Genomic DNA, 26,034 nt, shown 5'->3' on the forward strand with positions numbered 1-26,034 from the left:
AAAATACCAGCTGATTTCTTTGTGATTACTATGGGGTTTCCCCCCATGGGAACAGGTCAAATTGTGGTTAATTACAAGCATTTTTAATTTTAAAAAAATGCGGATATTAAGTTTTCCGCTACTTGACTGGGACTGAAAATGCAAACACTTCACTGCATCTCCTTGGCACCAGACTGAGGAGAGCCCACAGCAGGAACCAATGCCATATTTAAGCCCTGGAGAAAAGTGGTCAGTCTAAAAGCAACCTGTCAGCACAGACCAAAAAAGAATCAGTTGAACATTAGCCACTCACATGTGATGAAACCCTAATGTTTTAGGGTTTCAGGACCCACTTAGGCCTGATTTCTTACAGGTACAAGAAAGGACTTGCATATGAAATTCCTCTGTAGCTTCAGAGTCCATTCTTCCCCACCCACTGGCTTTCCTAGGGAATGGCCTACCCTCATGCATACAGAGGCTTTCTTCAAATTGTTTTCACAGCTTTTCCTGGGATGTCCCTAGGACAGAGCAAGCTATTTTCCAGCTGTGGCCTCTCCCATATGGAGCAGGAGAGTCCTGTAATCGCTGACCCTCAGTCACGTAATTTCCACATCAGTTAGTCCTTGCCAGCCCAAGTTCCATGGAGCAGCCTTGTTCTTGTCTCCATCATCAGTCTGATGGGTGCATTGCTTTTTCTCATCAAGCTGCAGCTCATGGTGAATTTAATCAGAGTGAAGTAATGATCAAGTGAAAGTTCATCTCCAGATTGTGGTGCGGTGCTGGCCACCACACCTTCACACACAGGGGTCACTGACCACACACCAAGTGCAGCCCTGTCTGGTGTGGGACAGGCACTGCTTTCCAGCTGGCAGAGGTAGTGGAGACAAATATTTTGCTAGCCCTAAACCTGTTGGGATGCTCCGGGACAGCACAACCTGTTACACTTTCACCCCAGCCTTGTAGCCTGAACTGGAGACACCAGGAAGAGGCTTAAAATCTGAGCTCAATTCTTTACCCTTAGTGTTATCCCAGAAAATAAATGGCAAAATTCACGCTGTATCTGCAGAGTGAGGAGGACTGGGGTTCTGGGGAGTTTGTTCAGTATTTTAGAGGTGAAATCCTCCTCTCTTCAAAGGTAGCATACTTTGGGCAAGGTGGAAATGCTCATTGGCTTTCTTTTCAGCTCTCTGGCCTTTGGCAGGTTTTCCCTGCATTGGAACCTTTGATCATAGAGATCAAATGGCATCAGATGTTTAGGAAAATAACTACAGTAAAGACCCTGTATCTCCAAGAAGGAGTGCAGAAGGAAAAAGAAATTTATACATGCCAAAGTACTCCCATGGCTGAGAAGTGGAGCTGGTCTGGGATAAAGTAACAGCAGACTGAGCAGCAGACTGAGTCTGTGGGGAGCCCAGAGCAGATGCACTCAGCCTGTCTGAGAGCCTCATCTCCCACTGTGGGAGCATAATTCCACAAAAGTCCCACAGGTGCAGGCAGGAGCTGCATTGCCCAGGACCCCTCACCCTGGCAGGCACTTGGCTTCACCCATAGAGGGCCTGAAGCATCCCTCAAGGGCCCACCTGGTCCTGCCCTCATGGCAGCTCTGACTCATTGTCACAAGAAAATAGCAAGCAAGAGCAGTTCCCCTCCAAGAAAAGCCTTCCAGAATTGAGCCTCTTTATCTCTTTGCTATTGCAGGCAGCTCCCAGGAGCTTTGTCTCTCAGAGGAGCTGCCAGCTGAGCCTGGGTCTAAGTGGGAGAAAGCCCAGCTGAGCTCTGGGTGAGTACCTGGCTCATTCCTTCACCTGGCATGAGCTCAGACCGCTGACTTCATTCAAAGCAGACTGAGATGACAGCACCCTTTTTTTCCCCCATTTTCCTGTATTTCCACAGTCTCCCAGACTGCTCACATGGTTGCAGCTGTGGCACACAAGGACCTTTTCTGCCCTCACCTGTGCTTTGCTTGGTTTGTTTGAGGGGAAGGCACCTCAAAATCCCCCTGGAGCTCCTCACGAGCACTGATCCTGGTAAATAGGGTCTGATGAGCTCGGTGCCACCCGGGAGATGATGACCATTCATCCCACAGCCCGGGACAGGCCTGGCAGTGGTCCCTGGGTTTCAGCCTGGGCCACTGGCTCGGCAGATGGAGCTCCTTCCCAAGGATATGGGCAGAGCAGCTCCCAGACTGCAGAGGGATGCTGTGGCCACTGCTGGCAGCTGGGAGCAGTGCATGGACACTGTGAGCATCTTGAGGCATCAGAGAGAGACCTGGAACAGGGAAAAAAGTTGATTTTACAAGGCTTTTTTTCTGCCAGCTTCAGAGGAGGAGTTTGAACAAGAAGACAGGAATGGATCTTCCAGATCCTGTTCCCGTAGCAATTAGGAATGAAAGACCTGTGCAGTAAACTCTACTTTTTTTCCCCAGTACTGAGGGACTGGAATGCTCTGGATTAGGAAAAACCTCAGGTAATGTTACTGCTCCAGACCTGAGCTGGCTTTGCAAGGCTCCAAGGGTTTATGACACTGTCAGGCTTGCACAGGGTAATCAGCTTTGCAGCAGCACTCTGTACAGGCAGAACCCAGCAATGTCTGTGCAGCCACCTTCACACTGAGGTGGGACAAAAACCCCCCAGGCATCAGGAACCATGGGGAGCAGGGCAGAGTCCCCCAAATCAGGATGGTTTCCAGAAACAGGCCTGCTCAGAGTTGTCTGGTGGTGTGAGCTGGTGAAGGTCTCTCCATGTGCAGGGTACAGCCACAGGTTTCATAGATGGTTGGGCTCTGTGGCTGGCATGGGGTTAATATGAACAAACTGCTGCTCCAGCCCAAGGATCTGAGTGAGATCCCCATGGGCCAAGGGCTGAAGCAGTGAGGGAGTCATCCCATCCTTCCCTGGAGCTATTGGGCACATCTAAAGGCCCAGACATGGGGTGAGAGATGCACTCAGCGTTAGGGCTGTATCCTCCCTGCTCCAGGACATGAGTGTATTTCCAGGTGGAGCAGGATCCCGCACCGCTCTGAGGGACAGGCTCTGACTGTGTCCTTTCTCTCCACCTGCTCGTGCTGCTGCAGGTGTTCTGTAAGCACTGTGTGCTGCTGGCAGAGATTTTGTTGCCCCTACCTGCTCCACACAGACTGGAGCAGAGCAATGTCACTTCACCCTCTGCAGCCACCCCGAGCCATTCCACCTTGGGCTAAGCCTTGTCGGGCTTGCAGCTAATCTGTGGCAGCTCATGCAATAACCTTGGCTCTCCCTCCTCAGCTGCAGAGGCAGCAGATTCCTCTTTTCTCACCCCATCTATATGCACAGAAAAAAATGGTGAGCAAACCTCTCCCTGAGTCCCTTTATTGTCAATAAATCCCCCATACACCACCCTTATTTGTCAAGTTGCTGCGGGAAATGAGAGCTAATGGGAACTGCTTTCTACTTTGCATGACTTTTCTGTGAAAAAGGTCCATTTTAAACAGTCTAAAAGGGCTTGGTAAATGATTAATCAGTTCTTGCAGCATTTGACAGGGCGGTAGTTTGTTTATGGCTTATTATGTTTAGCTACCTGTGGCTCTTTCTGCTAGGACATGTTGTATAATCTCCCTAAAAGCACCTGATAGTGACTAAGTGTTTGATAACCTGTAAAAGGAACTTCAATATAGAAAACTGCTGTTCTGTTTAAAGGAAGAATTGTTTCCAGATGGGGTCTTTAAAGAGTGATGCTCTCCCTGAACCACCAGGAAGGTAAACATATACAGAATCACAGAATATTTTGAGTTGGAGGGGACCCACAGTGATCATCTTTTAGTCCAATTCTTAAGTGTGTGGCCCATACAGGGATCAAAATCATGATCTTGGTGCTCTTAGCACCAACTGAGGCAGCCTCAGAGTCAGAATGCTGAAAATCTGAGGATTCAGGAATAACATAGCTGTGATTCCTGAATAGAGGCCTGACAAACTTTGTGACAGAGGTGTCAGGAGACTGGGGGAGGTTCTAGGCATAAATTTGGTCTGGGGGAAGGAGACTCTGAGGGTCAGTGCATAAGGGGTTTAGGTATGCAGCTGCCCTTTGAGCTGGCTGGTTTGTGTTTTGTCACTTGAAACCCTTGAAGTTCCCGTTTAGCTATAAGAGGGTCTAAAGTCCTGGCTCATTTTCAGCTTATCGCAGCTATGTCAATGTTTAATCTGTGCATGCTAGGTGCTGCTAAGATCCTTGGGGTGAGGAATCCTGGCTTCTTTCAGCCTGGGCGACAGACAGGCCCAGATCCATACCTGATTATCACCTGATAAAGCAGCCCAAATATAACACAGCAGTGCTGGTGTCCCGGGGACATCTGGCTTCCAGGGCACTGTGGGAGAATTCAGCAGAGCCTGCCTTGGGAGCACTTGCACTCTGGGGGGTTAACAAATTAACAAAGCACTCACCAGAGCACAGAGGCTCGGCAAGGACCAGCTAAATAGTCCCAGGCAAGGGTCTCTGTGATGCCATAACCCCATGGATGGAGCAGGGATAGGGCTGGATCTGGGCTCTGGATCACCTCTGTGCATCCCTTAGCAAAAGTACTTCTCATCAGCCCTGGGCATCACTCAGGCTGACAGCTAGGCCAGCAGATGTTTAATGCTTTCTGGAGACATAAGCTTTAAAGGATGGGAGTGCAGCTTCAGAAGCTCTTCTACCCTGGTGGAATCTATGCTAGGAATCCCAATTTCATCCTCTGCTGCCTTCAGAAGCGCCAGTGTCTGCTGTCCCCATTGACCACTCACATCTCATCTCTTCTCTGTGAGGGGAAGGGCTGGGGTATATATATGGCATCCCACAACATAAAAGGAGTGAGGAAAACCCAAAAAACCCTGGAGACAGGATGGCTTGGCTCAGGAGTTCCAGCTTGCTTGAATAAGATTTTTATGCTCCTAGGGAAATCAAGGGATTTAAAGCAACTCACTGGGAGTCAAATCACTGCATAGAAAGCTTGCAAACTTCCCTCACATCCTTTATTCTTGGACAGATTTTTGAGTCATGTTGTCCACATATTTTGGGGTTCTTAATGTGTTGCTCAATATTAAAAAAAAAAAAAAAAGGAAAAAGAAAGATAAAAAAGAAAAAAAAAAGACAGAAGAAAAAAGAAAGAAAAAAAAAAGAAGAAAACCTTCTCTTTCCATTTCTTATTTTTTCACCCTGGAAAATTGTGCAATTTGTCTTAAAGGGAAGTCCTGTCCCCAGGCTGCTGGGACAGTGAAAGGAGGAAGGAAGAAGAGGAAGAAAGCTCCTCAGTCCGCAACTGAGGACTGACCCAGCACACAATAACACCTTCAAAGTGAAAATGTTGTTTTGCAAAAACACGAGGGTTTCACTGGAAACCACCCGGGCAGGAGCTGCAGAGCCGTGTCAGGAGCCAGGCCAGCACTGGGAGGCTGCCAGCCCTGAGCACTTTGGGGCTGGCAGAGTACCCTGAGCATGTGTAATCCAACCTGCTCCCCAAAACCACCCCTGTCCTGGATCACCATCTCTTTGGGGCAGCAATAACCTTCCTTTTCTTACCCTCCTGCCCCGGCCAGGGCTTGCCTGAGAACACTTTTATCCACTCCAACTCTTTTTCTCAGCTAAGTCTCTCTCATCCCAAGAACATACTCCAAAAACTAACCAGGCAGTTAATTTGGGTGGTTTGGGGTCTGCTGTGATCGATCCAAAATGTGTTGACCTCTGGCATTTTTAATGGCTCCCTGGGTGGCTTATCATCTCCATATATTTAGACACCGATGTCATAGTGACACGGGTAAATACATCCAGCCTTTTATTGCTGGGCACAGATCAGATGAGCAAGCTGGCTCCTTTCCCCTCTCTCCATATAGGCTGCTCCTGCAAGTTTTCATCCTGTCAGATCACACAGACCCCAGGAAGGAGTCAGGGGAGCCACAACCTGGTTGCACAGAATGCACTGCCTCAGTTTCTCCTGCCTGTGTTATTGTTGGCAATAGATAATCAGCTGTGCTGCATTAACTGGCTTGGTGATGCTTGATGCAGCTGGAACACGTCACCTTCTGTGCATTTCTCAGCAAAACAAGGTTTTGATGTAGTCCTGGTCTTGCAACAACTTCAATTTAATACACCTATCCTCATACTGTGTACCAAAACATCTTCCAGTTCCATTGTAGTAGAGCATCTTGCCTGGCATAAGCCCAGCAGCTACCGAGTTGTAATAAATTAGGAGAACTGAATGATAATAAAAAAACAGAGACAGAGATGTAGTGGAAGATTCCCTTTTTCCCCTGCAAGAGCCAGAGGGGCTTTCCTGAGGTGATGGCTTTGGAATAGGTAGCACGGCAGGCAGTTGAAGGGAAAGAAAAAACACATCTCCACACCCCCACATCCCCATGCAGTTCAGGGAAGGAGCAGAGTGCAGGGAGATAAAACATCTTTTGCCAGCTGCATCCCTGGGAGTGTGGTGGGGAGCAGCAGGAGGGGGATGGAAAATTCAGCGCAGCATTTCTCCCTGCCGTCTGCAAGGAGGTTGTGGGCAGGAGAGGAAATCCAGCAGGGCTCATAATTAATGTAAACACAGATCAGCCTGTGATGTCCAGCTTGTATGCTCAGGCACCAGCCCCTTGCCCTGGCCCCTCCAGGCTCTAGTCTGACTTTCATCCCTTCATCCTTGCTCTGTGGGACAGAGCGAGGTTGCAGCCAAGAGAGGGTCAAGGAATCCTGGCACAGACATGCTCCAAAAAAGCTCAACACAGCTGCCAGTGAGCAGGCTGCCACTGCAGAGCAAAATGAGCCAGAGACAGAGGGCAGGGAGGCTGCGGACAGAGCAGAGGAGCTGCAGCCCTCAGCAAGATTTAATTGGGTTTTTTGGTGTTTATGACTCTCTGTTTTATGAAAAACCATTGCAGGTGTGAGCAGCCAAGCTTTGGAAAGGACACTGAGAATAGCTTCATGCAACATCTAGGATTTTCTCTTCACCAGCTGGAGTAAAAGGATTCAGCAACAAAGTTGCTAACCAGGTGTTGAGGCTGCAAAGGGATAATGGACGCTCACATTACCCACCGCTTGGGAAAACATGGAAACTTTCCAAAGGAGGGTGCCAAAGAAGGGCACTTGACTGACAATGTAACACCAGTGAAGCCCTCCAAGGAGCTGAGGCCCATGCTGGGCGCCATCCTGCTGGGCCTCATGCTGTTCATCGCTGCGGTGGTGGCCTGGTGCTACTACACGGTGTCCCTGCGGAAGGCGGAGCGGCTCAAGACGGAGCTGATGGACCTGCGGGCGGACGGCTTCGTCATCCGCAACCAGCACGGCGAGGTGGTGTTCCGGCTGGCCTTCCGCTCGGGCAGCCTGGACCTGGAGTCGTGCTCCAAGGAGGGCGAGATCCTGAGCTGCTCGCGCTCCAGCCGGGGCCCGCTCAACTTCTTCATCCAGACGGTGAAGCCCAAGGACACGGTGATGTGCTACCGCGTGCGCTGGGAGGAGCTGGCGGCCGGCCCGGCCGTGGAGCACACCATGTTCTGGGAGGACGCCCACTGGTACGGGGGCTCGGAGATGAGCATCCAGCACTGGCCCATCCGCCTGGCCGGCTACCAGGAGCCCGTGCCCTACGTCACCAGCGACGTCTACTCCTTCCGCGACAGCTTTGGCGGCATCCTCGAGCGCTACTGGCTCTCCTCCAAGGCGGCGGCCATCAAGATCAACGACTCCGTGCCCTTCCACCTGGGCTTCAACGCCACCGAGCGCGCCCTCTTCTTCCAGGCCCGCTACAAGGACTCGCCCTACAAGCCCCCACCGGGCCAGCAGCCCTTCCCCGAGCTCAGCTACCGCGTCTGCGTGGGCTCCGACATCACCTCCATCCACAAGTACATGGTGCGCAGGTACTTCAACAAGCCCTCCAAGATCCCTGCTGAGAACGCCTTCCGCTACCCCATATGGTCCACGTGGGCCCTCTACAAAAAAGACATAAACCAGGATAAAGTTCTAAATTTTGCAAGAGACATTAAGAAGTACCATTTTAACTGCAGCCACATAGAGATTGATGACATGTACACCCAGGCCTATGGAGACTTTGACTTCGACCCTGTCAAGTTCCCCAATGTAACAGAGATGTTTGCAAAGCTGAGGGAAGATGGCTTTAAGGTCACTCTGTGGATTCATCCGTTTATACATGTAGATTCGCCCAATTTTGGTGTGGGGATTGAGCGTCAGCTGTTCATCAAGGAGCCCTCGGGGCGGCTGCCGGCCATGGTGGAGTGGTGGAACGGCATTGGGGCCATCCTGGACTTCACCAACCCAGCAGCGCGTGACTGGTTCCAGAGCCACCTGCGCCAGCTGCGGCACAAGTACGGCATCTCGTCCTTCAAGTTTGACGCGGGCGAGACCAGCTACCTGCCCAAGCAGTTCAGCACCTTCCGCCCGCTGTCGGACCCCAGCATCTGGTCCCGGCGCTACACGGAGATGGCCATCCCCTTCTACGAGCTGGCCGAGGTACGCGTGGGCTACCAGTCCCAGAACATCTCCTGCTTCTTCCGCATCATTGACCGCGACTCTGTCTGGGGCTACGAGCTGGGCCTCAAGTCCCTCATCCCCACCGTCCTCACCATCAGCATGCTGGGCTACCCCTTTGTACTGCCAGATATGATTGGAGGCAACTTCCTCCCCAACAAGACAGAGGGGGCGGTGGAGATCCCCAATCGGGAGCTGTACGTGCGCTGGCTGGAGCTGTCGGCCTTCATGCCCTCCATGCAGTTCTCCATCCCGCCGTGGCTCTACGACAAGGAGGTGGTGGAGATCGCCCAGAAGTTCACGCAGCTCCACGAGTCCCTGGTGGCCCCGCTGCTGCTGGAGCTGGCGGGGGAGGTCACCGACACGGGCGACCCCATCATCCGCCCCATCTGGTGGATCTCGCCCCGCGACGAGGCCACTCACCGCATCGACTCCCAGTTCCTCATCGGGGACACCCTGATGGTGGCTCCTGTGCTGGAGATGGGCAAGCAGGAGCGCGATGTCTACCTGCCAGCGGGCAAGTGGCGCAGCTACAAGGGGGAGCTGTTTGAGAAGACCCCAGTGCTGCTCACCGACTATCCCGTTGACCTGGACGAAGTTGCCTATTTCCTCTGGGTTTCCTAACAGGCTCCTCTTCAGCTGTGCAATTGGTGATTAGTTTATTAGCGGCTTTAATAATGTAAACCCATTATTAAAGCCACTAGTATAGCTTTAATAATGTGTTTTAATATTAAAATGGGAATTTTCATAATTTCTAATGCAGCAATATTTCAGAGTGCAATTTGAAGGAAACGCTGAGACCTCTGTTCTGTGTGGCAATTGTTCTACAATAATTTATTAAAATGTATTGGATGGGTGTCTTTGTTACTGCATTGTTACAAGTGTAATGGACAGAAACACAGTCTCTGCTCATAATCTTTTCCCACCAAGAACTGCCGTGCACGCTTCCTCTGTCTAAAGGCAATTACATGGTCTTCTTTGTTACCCAGTTTCATAGATGATCCCCTGGGACATTGAAAATATCATGTGCTTAGTGAAAGAGGCAGCTGCAGCAAAGTACTTTGTTTTTTTACAAAAAGCAGTCTGTGGTTATCCTGAAGAGGAAGGCACTCATTTTGCATCCTGCTTATCCCATGGCCTGAACTATCTGAGCAGCAAGAAATCTACAGCACTTGCTAGTGCTGTGGCAGCTGTTTTCCCCCTTTTATAAATTACTGAGAACCATGTCCATGGCCTGTGTTCAGGTAAGCCTATAAAATGTGGTGATATCTCATGGCAGTCAAGATTAAATCCTAGTACCAAGTCATGCAGAAGTTTATACACAGTCGGCTCCATGTGTGTTTTAGGACCATGTTTAGGACAAAGGTGTAATCTGTCAGGTGCCAGGAGAGAATATGGCCTCCTCAGAGAGTTCAGACAATTAACAAACCAGCCTGAGTACCAGGCTGCCTCAGTTTCCCCATTGAGGATGTTTTCCCATCCTGTGTTAATGGAGATCCCTGTCCATGACAGGTGGATCCTTCTGTATCCTTCCGCCCATCACAGAAGTGATCTCTCCAGAATGAAGGTGTCCCAGCAGCTCCTGAAGGCTTGGGGTAACCAGGCTAGCTGTGAAACACTTTCCACTCTTGGTCCAATGTTTCCTGCTGTTTTTAAGCAACAAGAAATTTTAGGTTGACACGACTAAGAAGTTTAAGAGAGTTCAAGGGTCTCTGGGCTGCAATGTGCCTTCCCAAAATGAGAGACAGATCACTTTGCTGGCTCCAGCACACTTCCAGTGGGCACCTGGGAGGTGAAGTTGTGTGTAGCCCCAGGCAAGAGAAAGCTTTGTTTTTTAGGGGTTTGCCCATGGGCTGCTCCATACAAAATTAAACAAAATGGGTCTGGAGAACATTGTACTCAGTTGAGAGCACCAAACAGGTGCCCAGAGTAAGCAGATCCAAAACTGGCTAAAACCTGTTATCCATCAGTAGGTCCTTTGTGCCATGAGGACCCTGCGTGGACACAACAGCAGTGCCAAGTGGGATGAGCCAGAACATCTTTTAGATGCCCCTGAAAGCAGCTGGAATTGCAGTAATGCTATAGCTGGGGTGCCAGTGGAGAGGAAAAACCAGCCTTGATGCAGGGATGTGAAAGGGAAAGCAATGTTCAGTCTGGCAGTTGAGCTCAGGGTTAACAGGACACCACTGAATCCTTACCATGGGCTTTCTTCCAGGTAGTTTCCAATGTGGCACTCCCCCAAGTCTGAGAAAGTGTTTCTACATTTGCGGCCACAAAGCTCCAAATGGTTCCCCATATTCGTCTTGGGGGAACCAGAGGGTCCCAGGGCGGCCCAGCAAAATTCCTCTGCCTGTTGTTCCTGCACTAAAAAAAACTTTTCTGCAAAGCTCATGCCCACAGTGCTGAGAGAGGAGAGAGCCAGACTCCATCACCCTCATACAGTACCTCTGCCCCTGTGATCCATGCGCTCGGCACGCACACAGCTCTGCACCCACCTGCACCCCAGGCTGATGGGGAGAAAAACAGACAACACTGAGACTTCCTTCAAACCCTGGGGGTGATATGGGATGTCTGGTCCCATGGCTGCAAAAATGTCCCCCCCATCCCCTTCCAATCTGTCCCTCAGTGCTTTCCCTGCTGCCCAGCTGAGCCACAGGAAGCCACAGGGGACAGGTGCTGGAGGCATCCTGTGGGCAGGTGGCACCACAGCCACCTCTCCACGCCCCTGCCACATAGGGGATGTGTGCTGTTGGAGGGACATCTTGTTTGCCTTGCTAAGCTTCAGTCCTGGTTGATTTTTTCCACTCCCAGTGCTGTGCACATGCTCTTTGCAGGAGGTGCTGGTGACATGAGACTCTCCTACAGAACCTGGCTCACCACAGGCTGCCTGTTTTTTGGCAGGGGAAGTTTACTGCCCTCTTTGATGACTGCTGAGCTGAAAAACACCCAGCCCTACAGGCAAAACAAAAAACCCAAACAAATAATCTGTTTTTCTCTACTTGGCCTCTGGGGTTTTGTGTCAGCACAAACCATCTTCATGGCTCTCCTGGCACAAGGGATCTGCAGGCTGGCAGCTCCTGCCTGGATTGAGGAGGCTGTGCTTTTTTCTGAGGCTACCAGCCTGGCCATGTGCCCAAAGGAGCTCTGCTGCTGTCAGTTTGTCCTTTCACCACAGTCACGCCCAGCCTCGGGCTCTGCCTGCCTGTTGGCTTTTTCTTATTTTTAATCAAAGCTGTGATTTCAGGCAGGCGTGGACATGCTCACAGCTCAGGTCTCCTGGGCCAGCAGCCACTGCTCTGCTATCACCCACAGGCACCTCCTTGAAATCCAGTTTGCAACAAATTGGGCTCCTGCTATAGCTCCTCTGGGGTTTGGATTTTGCCACTAACACTCCTCCCTGTGCAATGCACAGCTGTGGATGAGTCTTCAAGCACTGCCATATAGCTGAGACCGAGCACAGAGCTGACCCCACTCGCTGTCCCCATGTCCACTGTGAGCCTCAGACACGCAGTCTACACACAGCACCAGGTTTTGTGAGGATGTAAATCAAACTCAGACCCAAAGCTCCAATTCTAGGAGGACTTCTGTATCACTGAGGATCTCCTGCAAGGCTGTGAGGTCTCTAAGTTGTCAGCTTGCCTGAAGGTCTTCAGCAGTGCCAGCTTCATCCCCCATGTGGTCATCAGCCAAGTGTATGGATGGCACTTACACCCAAGGAGGAAGTAAAAGGAAAAGCATTTGGAAAATGTCTTTTATTGCAAAAGGAGGGAAGTGAAGTCCCTCTCAACCCTCAAGCCATGCTATATGGGTTGGCCACTGCTAGTGATGCCCAATGGCATAAGGCAGCTATGGTTTGTGTGGTGACAATGGAAAGGGAATGAAAAACATTATTTGGGGCAAAGAGGGTGATGTGGGGCAAGGCAGGCTCCTAAATGAGTCTCACATGTTCCATTCCTGGCCTTCCCATAGCCACAAACATCTACTCCATCCACGTCCTTGCTGTCAATGCCATCTGGAAAAGGGAACCATAGGGACAGTGGGGACAGTCAGAAGGACCTTCTGGAGAGCCCAACGGAAGCTGAGAACAGGCTCCTCTTGCTCATCCCCTACATTCTTGAAGTGTGTGTTCTTTGAGAGCAGCATGGACTAGCAAATCCCCAGACTCAGTGTTGATAAACCTTTTTGGGGGTGAATGTCAGTAGAAATAGGGCCATGACCCTAAAGGTGGGTATGGCCCCCACTCCTTGGGGCTGACACAACATTGGGGTCCACCTGGACACGGCTTTTCCTGGCCAGCCCTGAGGCACAGCTACTCTCAGGACCTAAGGCAGGACAATCCTCAATCCAGTGGGATTCTCTGCCACCGTGGCAAACAAGAGTGAAGTTACTGCCAGTTTTTCCTTTTAAAATATACCTAAAAACTGCAGGCTGCAAGCTTTAAATAAAACAACAATTTCCACCCTGATTTACTGAAGACCAGGGTAAGAAAAGACCCAAATGTCCCTGAACCACCAGCCCCACCAACTTGGTAAAAATGGACATAGTTAAACTTCTTTTTGTTTTCCAAAATTTTATCTCAATCAAGGTGATTCATGTTACAGTTCATACCAATTAGCAATTAGAAAAGTGGTTAAAAACAGACCCACCAGCATTACAGTCTGACAGAGGACAGCATGTACAAACACAAGCATCCAGAAAACCTGATTCACAACAGTGCAAGCTTCAAAATTCAATCACATAAGCATCATGTGTGAAAAGGCTGAATCCAAGTCCCAGACCTTGTTTGGGGCTTTTTCTTGGCTTCTTGAGACAAGCTAAACCCAGCTTTGGCCTGTGACCCATGGCATAAATCAGAGAAATATCCCTAGCAGCAAGGTATCCATGCAGAGCTTCTGGTCTGCAAGGTCTGAGAGATCCTCAAGTCCTGCAGTGCTACAGCATAGTGTTAGAAACAGTGGTTTTGGTAAAAAGTTGGATGGAAAGGCCATCTAGAAGCCTGTGAGACAGCTTAAGGCAGCACTGCTGAGGCTGTCTCCAACATCAGCTCATAGTCCTCTCAGCAGCTTTACCTTTCTCCTTGCTGGACCACTGAACAGCCAAGTCCACTTGTGCCCTAATTACAGCATTTAGAAAAATAAGGATATTCTATAATCTTACCCATTCATTGATATAATTAAATAAAAGAAAATGATAACTTTGTTAATAAAATCATTTCTTTTTCAGGGGAGGGGAAAGAAGACAGTGTGTCTAATGGAGAATTTCCTCCATGACCTTCCTGACAGTGCCTGAAACCACTGCAAGGAGATTGAAGGCACTCATCTGGCTGCACCCATCATTTTAATAGTAGGAGGATACTAACAGGGATGCTGTGTTTCTCTTCACACAGCCTCATTCCTCATGAGTGATGCACATGGTGAGTGGCACAGAACCAGGGGAAGAGAAGACAGTATCTCATGGTCATGCCAGGATCCTTCCCATGAAGTCCTGTGCCAAGAATCCCAATTCTGCACTGGCAGCTGAGCTGTGTAACATCTCCTCCACCTAACTGACACCTTAAGTTTTAGCTTTCATATTTTCCAGATTCTGTACTGCATTAGTATATAACTCTGAACTGCATATAAAGTGTTAGCAAGTTCTCATCACAGTTTGGTCAGACAAAACAATCCTTTTCCAGCCTGAGAACCAAGGACACCATTGCATTCAGGCCCACAAAGTATAAACAGACAACTGAGGAGGGCAAACTGGGAGGACGGGACTTCACACCCTGAAGCTGTAATGGGACAATTAACTCCAATATGGAAATGGATCAAAACTTATAAAAGTGTAAAAACTCATGACCTGTCGTTTATCTTGGCTGGAGCCACGGCCAGGCCCTTTGTGTATCCAAAGTGTATCCTTTGAAGGCCTTTCTAATAAATAGCTATTCCTTTAATACTGTCTAGCCTCTGTTCTAGGTAGCCTCTTAAGGCATCATAATGACTCCCATGTCAAGGCATGACAAGTATTATTTAATGAGCAAAGGTTGAAAGGGAAGAGCTGGAGCCCCTCAAAGCTTGGTCTTCATGCATTTCTAGGGCTGCAGAAGCTCCCTCCACACTTGGCCCTTCTTAAAGGCTTTGGCCAGACTCATCTCCTCAACTTCAACATCACCCTGCAAGCAAGGGCCAAGTCCTGCTAGTGCCCCGATGAGTGACACTGAGGTTCCAGGATTAATTCCTTGCCAGAGGGTGTCTGTAACTTGTAACATCACCATTATCTGCACCTGTGGCAGAGAGGAAATGTGAGTCCTTCAGAATTAAAAGCCTGAGAAACAAACAGGCTTCAGGAAACGCTTGTGCTCCAGCTGGCCAGGGACCTGTAAGGCTCCCCTACATCTCACTTTGGGATTAAATTATACAGAGCAGATTCAGGTGTTACGGGAGTCCATGAAACCAGACTTCCTCACTTCCTAACTACAAAAGCACTTCAGATTTTGCCCCTAACACTGAAATTTATCCTCCTGCACCCTATCACAACCCTCAAGCTTAATGCATCTCATTTTCTGCCTCCTGGAAAGCTCTGTGGCTGGAGATGGGCTTTGAGAAAGATCCTCATGACACCCAACCCTACCCAAAATATGCACCATCTCCCTGCATGGCTGACTCGTGCCAGATCCATGCCCAGCCCAGACACAATTCCAGCAGAAGCCCCACAGATGCTGAGCTGTCCCTGGCTGCCTGTAGCCTGGGCAAGGTGCCCAACCCTTCCCAGCTGTCACAATTCAATTCTACCAAAGCTCATTAAAAATTCAGGGGTTGACACATGTTCCAACTGGGACAGAGCTGGGAATTCTTGCTGTCAGGAAGACTTCAATCCTGTTGGCCCTGCCTCGGGTCTCTGTAAATGCATTTTCCCATACAAAACCAAATGGGAAATCTGCCAAAGACACAGCTGCTGGGGACCTGGGGTGCAGGATGACATCACCCCACATGCCCTCTGGGAGCCTCTGACAGCAATCCCACCCCCAGCAACACAACATTGCCAGAGAAAGCTCCCCAGGACTCTCCCAGGGAGAGAGCAGGGCTGACTCAGGAAAACCCTCAACAAAATTATCACCTCTAACGGCGACCTGAGATGGGTATTAGCTTAACTTCGTGTTAGATGAGAACATTTCCGTGGGTGCAGTGAGAACAGGCGCTGGCACAGAGCCATCAGTTAGCAGAGATGGTGGTTCCCACCCACAGGCTATCGGCAAACGGCGCTGCCAGCCCAGGGCACGTGCCGCGCGCGGGAACCCGCTGTGCCCATGCAGTGTCTGGGGACAGCTTTGCTCCAGGCAGCCCTTCTGCCAGCAACAAACCTCATCTGTCCCTAAAAACCAAAAAGGATGGAATCAGCAGGATAATCACGTAACCAAGTGGGGCTGTAAGTGCTTTAAAAAATGGGACATGCTGGTAGAGGCGGTGCTGCTCCAGCAAAGGCAATGTTGATGCGCTGGGCAAAACACACGGGCAAGAGCCTTGTAGAGGAAGTCAAATGGGTGAGCAGGTGGGATGCAGCTGTCCCAGTGGGAAATAAGCGACCCATTCAGTTAAAACACGTGGACACCACTTGAGTTACCTGGCCTGCCTGGTACCCTGGAAAGCAGGAGAATGAGGCAACTGTTAGTCCAGCACCATGCCAGGCAAAAAGGGGGAGAAAAAGGAGTGTATATATATATTTATATATATGTAACTCTATTTTGCTTTATGCTCTTAAAAATATCCATTTGAATATATTTGCCATATTAAAAAACTTACGGCAGGCTGTGCTGTAGCAATCCTCCCACAGCACACACCCCCACAGCCAGTGCCAGGTGCTCCCACAAGACTAGGAATGCTCCCCACTGGCATTAAGCAACTTCCAACTCCTGAAATCCTTGAGAACTGTAAAGGTAATGGGTTTACCACGTGTCTGCAGACAGACTGACAACTCCTTTCTGACCTATACAGATAAATTGCTGCCTACTGTAATCCCATCAGAGCCTAACACCAGACCCAAATTAAAAAAATGAAGACCAATCCCCAAATAAAAAAAAAATTATCCCCAAGAACAGTGAAGTCGATTTAGTTCCCTTCCTCCACCCCAGTCTCAAATGAAATGTGCAATTAGAGTTATTATTTGTTAGAAAGTCCTAGGTAAGGCATGGTTATTCCAAAGCTGATTAAGAAGCCTGTTAGGAAACCCAGAGGAAATAGGCAACTTCGTCCAGGTCAACGGGATAGTCGGTGAGCAGCACCGGGGTCTTCTCAAACAGCTCCCCCTTGTAGCTGCGCCACTTGCCCGCTGGCAGGTAGACATCGCGCTCCTGCTTGCCCATCTCCAGCACAGGAGCCACCATCAGGGTGTCCCCGATGAGGAACTGGGAGTCGATGCGGTGAGTGGCCTCGTCGCGGGGCGAGATCCACCAGATGGGGCGGATGATGGGGTCGCCCGTGTCGGTGACCTCCCCCGCCAGCTCCAGCAGCAGCGGGGCCACCAGGGACTCGTGGAGCTGCGTGAACTTCTGGGCGATCTCCACCACCTCCTTGTCGTAGAGCCACGGCGGGATGGAGAACTGCATGGAGGGCATGAAGGCCGACAGCTCCAGCCAGCGCACATACAGCTCCCGGTTGGGGATCTCCACCGCCCCACTGGTTTTATTGGGGAAGAAATTACCTCCTATCATGTCAGCAGATATGAAGGGGTAGCCCAGCATGCTGATGGTGAGGACAGTGGGGATGAGGGACTTGAGGCCCAGCTCGTAGCCCCAGACAGAGTCGCGGTCAATGATGCGGAAGAAGCAGGAGATGTTCTGGGACTGGTAGCCCACGCGTACCTCGGCCAGCTCGTAGAAGGGGATGGCCATCTCGGTGTAGCGCCGGGACCAGATGCTGGGGTCCGACAGCGGGCGGAAGGTGCTGAACTGCTTGGGCAGGTAGCTGGTCTCGCCCGCGTCAAACTTGAAGGACGAGATGCCGTACTTGTGCCGCAGCTGGCGCAGGTGGCTCTGGAACCAGTCACGCGCTGCTGGGTTGGTGAAGTCCAGGATGGCCCCAATGCCGTTCCACCACTCCACCATGGCCGGCAGCCGCCCTGAGGGCTCCTTGATGAACAGCTGACGCTCAATCCCCACACCAAAATTGGAGGAATTGTAGTTTATGAAAGGGTGAGTCCACAGAGTGACCTTAAAGCCATCTTCCCTCAGCTTTGCAAACATCTCTGTTACATTGGGGAACTTGACAGGGTCAAAGTCAAAGTCTCCGTAGGCCTGGGTGTACATGTCATCAATCTCTATGTGGCTGCAGTTAAAATGGTATTTCTTGATCTTTTCAGCAAATCGCAAGAGTTTATCCTGGTCAATATCATTCTTGTAGAGGGCCCACGTGGACCATATGGGGTAGCGGAAGGCGTTCTCAGCAGGGATCTTGGAGGGCTTGTTGAAGTACCTGCGCACCATGTACTTGTGGATGGAGGTGATGTCGGAGCCCACGCAGACGCGGTAGCTGAGCTCGGGGAAGGGCTGCTGGCCCGGCGGGGGCTTGTAGGGCGAGTCCTTGTAGCGGGCCTGGAAGAAGAGGGCGCGCTCGGTGGCGTTGAAGCCCAGGTGGAAGGGCACGGAGTCGTTGATCTTGATGGCCGCCGCCTTGGAGGAGAGCCAGTAGCGCTCGAGGATGCCGCCAAAGCTGTCGCGGAAGGAGTAGACGTCGCTGGTGACGTAGGGCACGGGCTCCTGGTAGCCGGCCAGGCGGATGGGCCAGTGCTGGATGCTCATCTCCGAGCCCCCGTACCAGTGGGCGTCCTCCCAGAACATGGTGTGCTCCACGGCCGGGCCGGCCGCCAGCTCCTCCCAGCGCACGCGGTAGCACATCACCGTGTCCTTGGGCTTCACCGTCTGGATGAAGAAGTTGAGCGGGCCCCGGCTGGAGCGCGAGCAGCTCAGGATCTCGCCCTCCTTGGAGCACGACTCCAGGTCCAGGCTGCCCGAGCGGAAGGCCAGCCGGAACACCACCTCGCCGTGCTGGTTGCGGATGACGAAGCCGTCCGCCCGCAGGTCCATCAGCTCCGTCTTGAGCCGCTCCGCCTTCCGCAGGGACACCGTGTAGTAGCACCAGGCCACCACCGCAGCGATGAACAGCATGAGGCCCAGCAGGATGGCGCCCAGCATGGGCCTCAGCTCCTTGGAGGGCTTCTGCTTCACCGGCGTGAAGTTCTCCGGCAGGAAGGTGTACATGGTGCTGCCCTTTCCCTAGAGGTTTCTGCAGCAGAGTGGGAATGAAGCACGCCTGGGCTTGTCAGGAGAAGACACTGGATTGTTAGGAGAGCTCCCACCTCCACCGTGCCCCAGAACACCCATCTCTGAAAAAGGAGAGGATATAATTAGTCTGAGAGAACCTCTGAATCAAGGGACAGCGTGTCATGCACTTGCTCCCCCCGGCCTCCTGTGCCCATCTGTGACTTGCCAGGAGCTGTGTTCCAAGTACCAGACATCATCTCCAATTTCTCCAGGCAAGACAACACAAGCAGAGAACAGCCTGAGCCCAACAAGGGGAATAACCCTAGGGCAACAAGGACCCATCATTCCCATATTTAATGGCTTTTTGTTGTTGGGAACACCTTCAGTGAGTCAGGAGTGGAGACTGAGTGGCAGTAGGAGGCTGAACAGGAGCCAGATCAGCCCACTGAGAGTGTCTTTAAGAGAAATGGATAACTGAGAGCTATAAAAGACACCATGTGATGAATTCCATGCAGCCAATCCTAATTTTAATCATATTGCCTCCCTGGCAGACTTAATTCATCTGCAGCAACATCCCTTTCTTGTCCCAAGCATGTCCCAACTGCTTCACTTGGGTGATGCTTTGCACTGGAGGTGAGTAAATCCCTGCTTCTCCACAGCTCACAGAGAGCCAAATGGGGTTGGGGTACAAGTGGCTCACGTTTGGTTTTGGGGTGCATGTAAGGGATGCAGTAAGTAGCACAGAATGGCTGGCTCCTGCCATGTGCTCAGAGCTTTACAGCCGTTCTGGGTGGAAAAGGACTTCCAGCTTTTCTGGAAGAAACGCTAACCTTGTAGGAAGTGAGCAGTGGGCCCAAAGGGCCGTCCCTCCATCCAGCAAGGGACTGTGTTTCAGCTGTGTTTCAGCTCCAGCCCACTCCCCCTGCCCGGCCCCCGGGAAGTGGGCTGTGCCAAGAGCCTAATGGCTTTTCCTTGGCCAGGGCCTGGCTGGGCTCCGCCAAGCATAACGCCGGGATCCAGGGGGGAAAAGTAAAGTAAGGACATGGGAGAGCGAGAAACAAACACAGCTGCAGGAGGAGCAGGGGAGGGAGAGGAGCTGCAAAGCTGCAGAGCAGCTGCCTGGTATCTGCCTGGTGCCAGCAAACACAGCCACCTCCTCCCCAAGCTCTGGGGCTGTAAAGCTGCAGGCTGTGGGCAAACCAGAGGGAAAACCCCCTCTTTTTGGGCACAAATGAAATCAGCTGTAGAGATTCAATCTAACAAGGTTGGTCTTCTTCCTAACAAAAAAGAAGAAAAAGATTCAAAATGAATTACAGAACTCTCTCCCTGCCACAGGCATGGCAATCCAGAATAAGTGGATCCTGTGCCTCAATAGACCTTTCTCCCCAAGAAAAGAAAAGTAAAGCAGAAAGAGGTCCTGAATGCCACCTAAGCTTTATTGCTCCACTACAGGGATGGCCATACATAAAACCATGGCAGCATCTGTGCACAGGCTAGACAACACATTCTGTGTTTATACCCACCTCGAAGCATGTATTGGACAAGACCTTGCAGTTGGGGGAACTTTTTGTGTGGCCAGATGGGTCATTCTAACCTTCCCCAGGGAGTCAGTAACTTTCTAGACAGCCAGTTGCTTTAAATGGGATTATAGAGGCATTAGGAAGTGATTAGCCTGAACAGGCGATAGGTTTAGTTAAACAACTTGTCCCACAGCCAACTCCCACAGAGGCCTCACTTGCCAGCAGGGAGCTCAGTCACGGGATGGGGACAGCTCCAGCCACTCCAACTGTGTCACCCAGCTGGATCCTGCCTCCCAGCACAGCAATGGGGCTCTCACCCACACTGTATCTGTGATGCAAGGCCAGCTGAGCCCAGCCAAAATTGGGCAATAAAGGCAGGGAGGAGGTGATGGTGGAATGAGGCTGCATTTGGGATAAACCTCCATCCCTGCCTCAACTCTTCCTTGGCTTTAAGGTGAAGTAGAAGGACCTTGACCAAAACTAGCGAAGCTGAGTGAAGCCACAAAGCAGCAGGATGCTTCTGGAAATACAGACAGGTAGGCTGAGCCCAAACAAGCCCTCACCCTCAACACTGGCAGGTTTGGGGATGCCAGAGAGAGAGAGAGATGAAAACAAATACCTGTACTCTGAAGGCACACCTGTGTCTCACTCGTGCCTTATCTAAGGACTGCAAAGCTCAAGGTGGGAAAAAATAAAATGCACCCTCTACCAAGCAGGACTTGCAAATTATTTTGGAAAATAAATTTTTTTAAGTTTTCACATCTTCTTTACAAAAAAATAGGGTAAAATAGTGTTTTCTTTGCCAATTCTCATTTAGGGCTTTAAGCCCAAGAAATATCTGATACTGCTGCTGTGGCTCCATCTAAAATTGACAGCAGCTCCGAGGGCTTCAAGGAGTTTCTGGATTTTTATCTCCCTTTCAGGAAGCTGGTTTATTATTTATGAACTTCTTCGAAGCTGCTCTATTTTTGGCTGTTTCTTTCTTTCCCTCCCCCCCACCATGGACTGGAGCTCATGGCACACATGAGGGAGCCATCACTGCCACTGTCAGTAGAGAAATAGTGTTTTTTAAGAAAGGTTTTGCAGCCTCTTGAGTCCCTTGGACACCGACCTGCCTCAGAGGGATGTGCAAGCTGGATGACCGAGCTGGTGGATTTAATCCTGCCCTGACTGCTGTGGCTGGGCCAGGGTCAGACCCTGTGGCTGCTGATGGACACTGCCCACTTGGACACCATTTCAACAAAGATGCTGAGAACGGTGTTTGCAGGCATCACCCTGCACAGTGATGGGTGAAGGAGGTCTCCAAAAACAATCTTGGTCTCTGCTCTGTATTTTTTGCCTTGTTAGCAGAGTCTCCCATTTTCCAGTGGGAGATTTGGCTCTGTCCCAGGTGAAAGCTAAGTCTCCCAGGATCCCTGGAGACGCCTTCTGCCTCTCACTCACAAGCTGCAGCCCGCAGAGGTGCCTGCTCATGCACTGCCTGTTTCAACAAATATTTTTTTTTTTGTGTAATGCTAACGTGTTATTTTGCTCCAAGATGACATTGTGGCGACCTTTAACTCCTCAAAAAAACAAACAAAAAAAAGAAAACGAGAAGGGAGAGTGTCAAAGTCAAACAGCATGTTTGCAGCTTGCTGCGCCGGAGCTGACCCAAAACAAAGCTTTTTCTCTGTGTTCTGTGGAAGCAGTGAGTTGCCTTGCCTCAACTCGAGATGAAAGCAAAACATCTGAGCAGGACACACTTTATGGAGTAAAAATAAAAATCCATTTTTTGACCGCTTCTATTTTTACCAACACCACTGCTAACCGCGGGCTGCGAGACCCACAGCACCACTAACCCCAGCCACTCTGCAATTAGGACATTCATTTAAAGAGGGTCAATAACATACAACTGATCTCTATTGCCCTGGCAGGGTCAGGTCCGAACCACGCTGGGGGCCAAGCTCCTGCTGGGGACACACACCCATTTCCCACGCTGGGATGCCAGGAAACCCTCCCTATTCCACTGCAAGGTGCTGCCGCCTCCTCCCCAAACATCTTGGCAAGAGTCGAGCTCAGGAAATAGTACAGAAACACTGCAGATTTTACAGGAGGCATCTCCAACCCCACGCAAGAGCAGGGAATGAGGACAGCAAGTAAAGGGAGAAACGCCTTCTCTGCAAAAAAGCTGTGGGAGCAAAAAGAGCCTCCACGTGCCCAGTCTGGAACTGCCTGCAGGGAACCTGCCCTGACAAAGGGACTTTGCACGCCCGACACAGGGGACAAACAAGCCCGTCCTGGGGGCTTAATTTCCCGTGGAGGGCTCTGCAGCAGAGCTCTAGAGTTCTCTGGAGGGCTTTTTGGAGTCAAATAGGGTGAAATCACTGCTCCTCCCGCTTGGTGCTGATGGGAGCAGGCGGGACAAGTCGGGGCACCTTGGTGACAACACTGGCACAGGGCACAGGGCTGCTCCTCACACACCCCGATTCCATATGGATCAAAGGCACTGATTCTCCCCTAACCCTGTGGATTCCCCCAAATACTAAGCTGGATCACCCTGGGGGTCTGTGTTTATCCCTGCAGTACTCAGGCCATCTCGGGGGGCATGCCTGTGGCACAGACACCCAGCCCCTGAGCCAGGGCAGCAGCTCTGCCTTTGCAGGGACAGCCAGGAGAACACGGTGCCCCAGAGGACCCCTCACCTTCCCTGTCCTTGCTGTGGCCAGAGCAGGGATGGACACACTGCCTGGCCTGAGGGGTTCCTGCACATGGGGGGGACTCCCTGCACCTCCTGCAAAGTGACAGATCCTTGCTGTCAGGGCTGCTGCAAATTCCCCCCTGAATTCCTCAGCTGCTGGAGGCCCATGCAGGAGGCACCTCATCCCTCCGGGGCACGGTGCCCCCGCTCTTACCTGGCCATGGCTTCCTGGGGATCCCTGCCCGCGCGTGGCTCCACCACAGATGTCTTTTTAAGCCCATAAGAGAGGAGCAGCGCTGCCTCTCCGCGGCCCCGGCAGCTCCGTCCTCTCCGTGGCTCGGGGCGCTCCGGGGCTCGGAGCCGGGCGCTCCGGGTGCCCGCGGGCAGGAGGAGGGAGGGGACCGGCGCGTCACCGCCACCGCCACCGCCGTGTTTGCTCAGCTCCGTGACGGATGCGTGAGCAGCCAGCCCTCGGCCGGGCGTGCCAGGAGGAGCAGGAGGGGCGGCCGCACACGGGCGCTGCTCCCACCCGCTCCGGCTGCCGGAGAGCCGCGATGCGGGCGGGCATCTCACCTCCCCGCCAGGTGAGCGGGAAGGGCCGGCACAGGAGCGTCCCCTCCCTGCACTCACAGGAGCACCACAGTTAGAAAGCAAAACGGGGAAAAAAAAAAAAAAAAAAAACAAAACCAAAAAACCCAGCCCAATAGAGGGTTTGGGGTGGTTTTTGTTTTCTCCCCCAAATCTTGAGATTTTAAGCAGAGTCATGATCCGGAGGAATAATGAGGCTGACTTGTGTGAAAAGAAACAAGCTGCCCCACTGTTGCTGGCTGGTTTTTAAGATAGGATTAAACAGCACTGGGCACTTGGAGGATAAACCCCAAATCCAAAGTGGCCATGTGAATAAAGAGCTCATCTGCAAAGTGCAGACAGGCTGCCAGCACGTCGCGCTGTCTGCAAGAGGAGCTGAAGCTGTGGCATCAGCCCTGCCCAGCCTTTAATACACTCACCTTTATTACAGGAATCGTGACTTTGCAGCCCAGTTTTGTCCTTTAAAGTTTTCAGTGTCAAGTGATGCTCCAAACCCATTTAGTCACCTCATCCAGTATTCAACCATGAATACAAAGCATCCACTGGGATCCAATTCTGGCAGCAGACAACTTAATATTTAACACTCCTGACAATTTCCCTTTACAAAATCCTCTTTCTTTGTTCTTCACCCCGTGCTAATTACCAAGATGAAGTTTAAGAGGCTGGGTTTTCACTTTAACCCTGCACACAGCTCATGGTGATTTTGTCTCATGACTAAATCATGACCAGAGGCTTTTTCTTTTCCCTGCCTGGAGGCACATCAGGGAGCCTGAATTTATCTGAGCCACAAAGAATTTGTGGAGACTTTAAAACAAAATGAGTCCTTCTGGACCACTTGTATCAAAGCACATTGGGCATGAGAGACAGAAAGCTCCAGGGCTCTCCCTTTAAGAACGTGTCCCTGTCCATCTTGGAGAAGTCCCACAGGCTCTGGGGGAGCTGGAGGGAGGGAGCCGGGCTCTGAAATTGTGGTCTATGGAGTAACCCTGTGTCCAGCAGTCGGCTCCTCAGCACCTGCAGGGCCATCAGATCTTGTGCCCAACAGCGGCAAAAGCAGAACACCAAATACTGGTGCTATTAGCTTATTTTATTTGCCACTTTTGCCGTTTAAGATACACTGCCACAAAGATTTTGGTGTCTTTGCCACTGTCTGTTGCCCCCAGCCCATCTCTGGCTGGTACCAGATGTGTGCCATTGACCACCCCATCACTCCAACAGCCTCTCCCTGAACTGGGTGTCAATCTCACTGCTCATCTCTCTCCTCCCACCCCACAAGTGGAACCTAGTGCCCCATTTGTCGCACAGATTCTTCAAAGAGCTGACTCAGCCCTTCGGGAGTGCTCAGCATTTCGGATGCTGATGCAGGCTGAAACCTGAGCCCACCCAACATCCAATTGCTACAACACGATATGGGGGAGAAATGGAAACCTAAGTACATCCCTCTGGCACAGCCCTGCCGATTTTCCAGCCATCGAGCCACCATGAAACTCCAGGCACTGGCAGCTCTGGAGAGCTGTGGATGGCTCACGATGTTGGGCTGTTGACGCAGGTCCCGGAATTTGAATCCATATCCAACAGTTGGGGACGCTGGACAACCTTGGCCCAAACACAGTTACCAATCCTTTTAAGTGCTCCCTCGCAGCTCTTCCATGGCCAGATCCAGCCAGGCAGACACAACCCCACAAGCGTCACTCTCTGCTGGGCTGTAGGTGTCTGCTGTGCCAGGTATTTGCATCAAGAGTATCCCAAGGTGGTAAGGGAGGAAAAGAAGAAGAAGCATTTCTGCTTTCTGACAGCTTTGGCTGCTCCTTGCCATGGCCAGTGACAGCGGAGCTGTCCCCAAACCCACTCCAAACCCAACCCAGCACAGAGCACATTGAGCTGCCTATACCCATCTGCAAACTTTTCACTGCCAACATCTTATCAAGCGGCAGAAGTTGAAGCTACACTTTGTAAGAGGTGCCGAGGACGCGTCTCCCGGCTCCGCTCATCCTCTCCGGGCGGCCAGGCTCGCACCCATCACGGAGCCCGCACGGTCCCGGCACGGCGGAATGCGCCGGGCTCCGGGCAAAGCTCAGCACCCGCACCCCGCTCCCCGCGGCCCTTCCCGAGCCACCGCCGATGCCGCAGCCCGGGGTCTGCGCTCGGGGCACCCCTCGCCCGCCTCCGCCCGCACCCCCCAGGCCGGGCTGGAGCCCCCGCCCCGAGCGCGGCCCCGGGCGCCGCTCACTCACCGGCACCGCCGGGCCATGGCCGGGTCCGCCGGCCCGGGGGCTCCGGGCTCGGGGCTGAGCGCGGTTCCGGGGTTGGGCGCTGCCCGCCCCGCCCCGGCTCCCGCCCCGGACCGGCCCCCGGGCCGGCGCTCCCCGATGGGAGATGTAGTTCGGCCCGGAGTTGGGGCTGGACCTGCTGGGGATGTGCGGGGCTGCGAGGGAATGGGGGTGCCCCCGGGGCTGGGGAGATCGGGGTTTGGCGCTGGCAGGGCTGTGCCGGGATGCTTTTGAGCCGGGATGGGCTTTTCATGAGATGCTTTGGGACTGGGATGTGCTTTTCATGGAA

At 51.8% G+C, this 26,034-nt stretch overlaps 2 protein-coding genes across 3 annotated transcripts in view; one reads left to right on the forward strand and one right to left on the reverse strand.

The window, feature by feature from the left end:
- Nucleotides 1-9,248, forward strand: part of LOC135459410 (myogenesis-regulating glycosidase-like) — a 29,449-nt gene extending 20,201 nt beyond the window's left edge. The window contains exon 3 of the mRNA XM_064735424.1: nucleotides 6,857-9,248. Coding sequence (XP_064591494.1) covers nucleotides 6,990-9,080 — 2,091 coding nt within the window. The 5' untranslated portion in view covers nucleotides 6,857-6,989 and the 3' untranslated portion in view covers nucleotides 9,081-9,248. The remainder of the gene's footprint in view (nucleotides 1-6,856) is intronic.
- Nucleotides 9,249-12,993: 3,745 nt separating this feature from the next.
- MYORG (myogenesis regulating glycosidase (putative)) lies at nucleotides 12,994-25,779 on the reverse strand. Of its 2 annotated transcripts, none has more exons than XM_064735861.1 (2): nucleotides 25,710-25,779; nucleotides 12,994-18,812 (listed from the first exon to the last, which is right to left on the reverse strand). In XM_064735861.1, the coding sequence occupies exon 2, from the start codon at nucleotides 18,685-18,687 to the stop codon at nucleotides 16,651-16,653; it is 2,037 nt and encodes a 678-aa protein (XP_064591931.1). In that variant the 5' UTR covers nucleotides 18,688-18,812; nucleotides 25,710-25,779; the 3' UTR covers nucleotides 12,994-16,650. The 2 variants fall into 2 exon arrangements, with proteins under 2 accessions (XP_064591931.1, XP_064591932.1); XM_064735862.1 differs by lacking the exon at nucleotides 25,710-25,779 and adding an exon at nucleotides 23,102-23,309.
- Between the last annotated feature and the right edge of the window lie 255 nt (nucleotides 25,780-26,034).

Source organism: Zonotrichia leucophrys, chromosome Z (assembly GCF_028769735.1).
Source record: "Zonotrichia leucophrys gambelii isolate GWCS_2022_RI chromosome Z, RI_Zleu_2.0, whole genome shotgun sequence".
NCBI classification, from domain to species: Eukaryota; Metazoa; Chordata; class Aves; order Passeriformes; family Passerellidae; genus Zonotrichia; species Zonotrichia leucophrys.

Coding starts and splice junctions, on each gene's coding strand:
- MYORG (XM_064735861.1), bottom strand. CDS start 18,687: ATGTACACCTTCCTGCCGGAGAACTTCACGCCGGTGAAGCAGAAGCCC.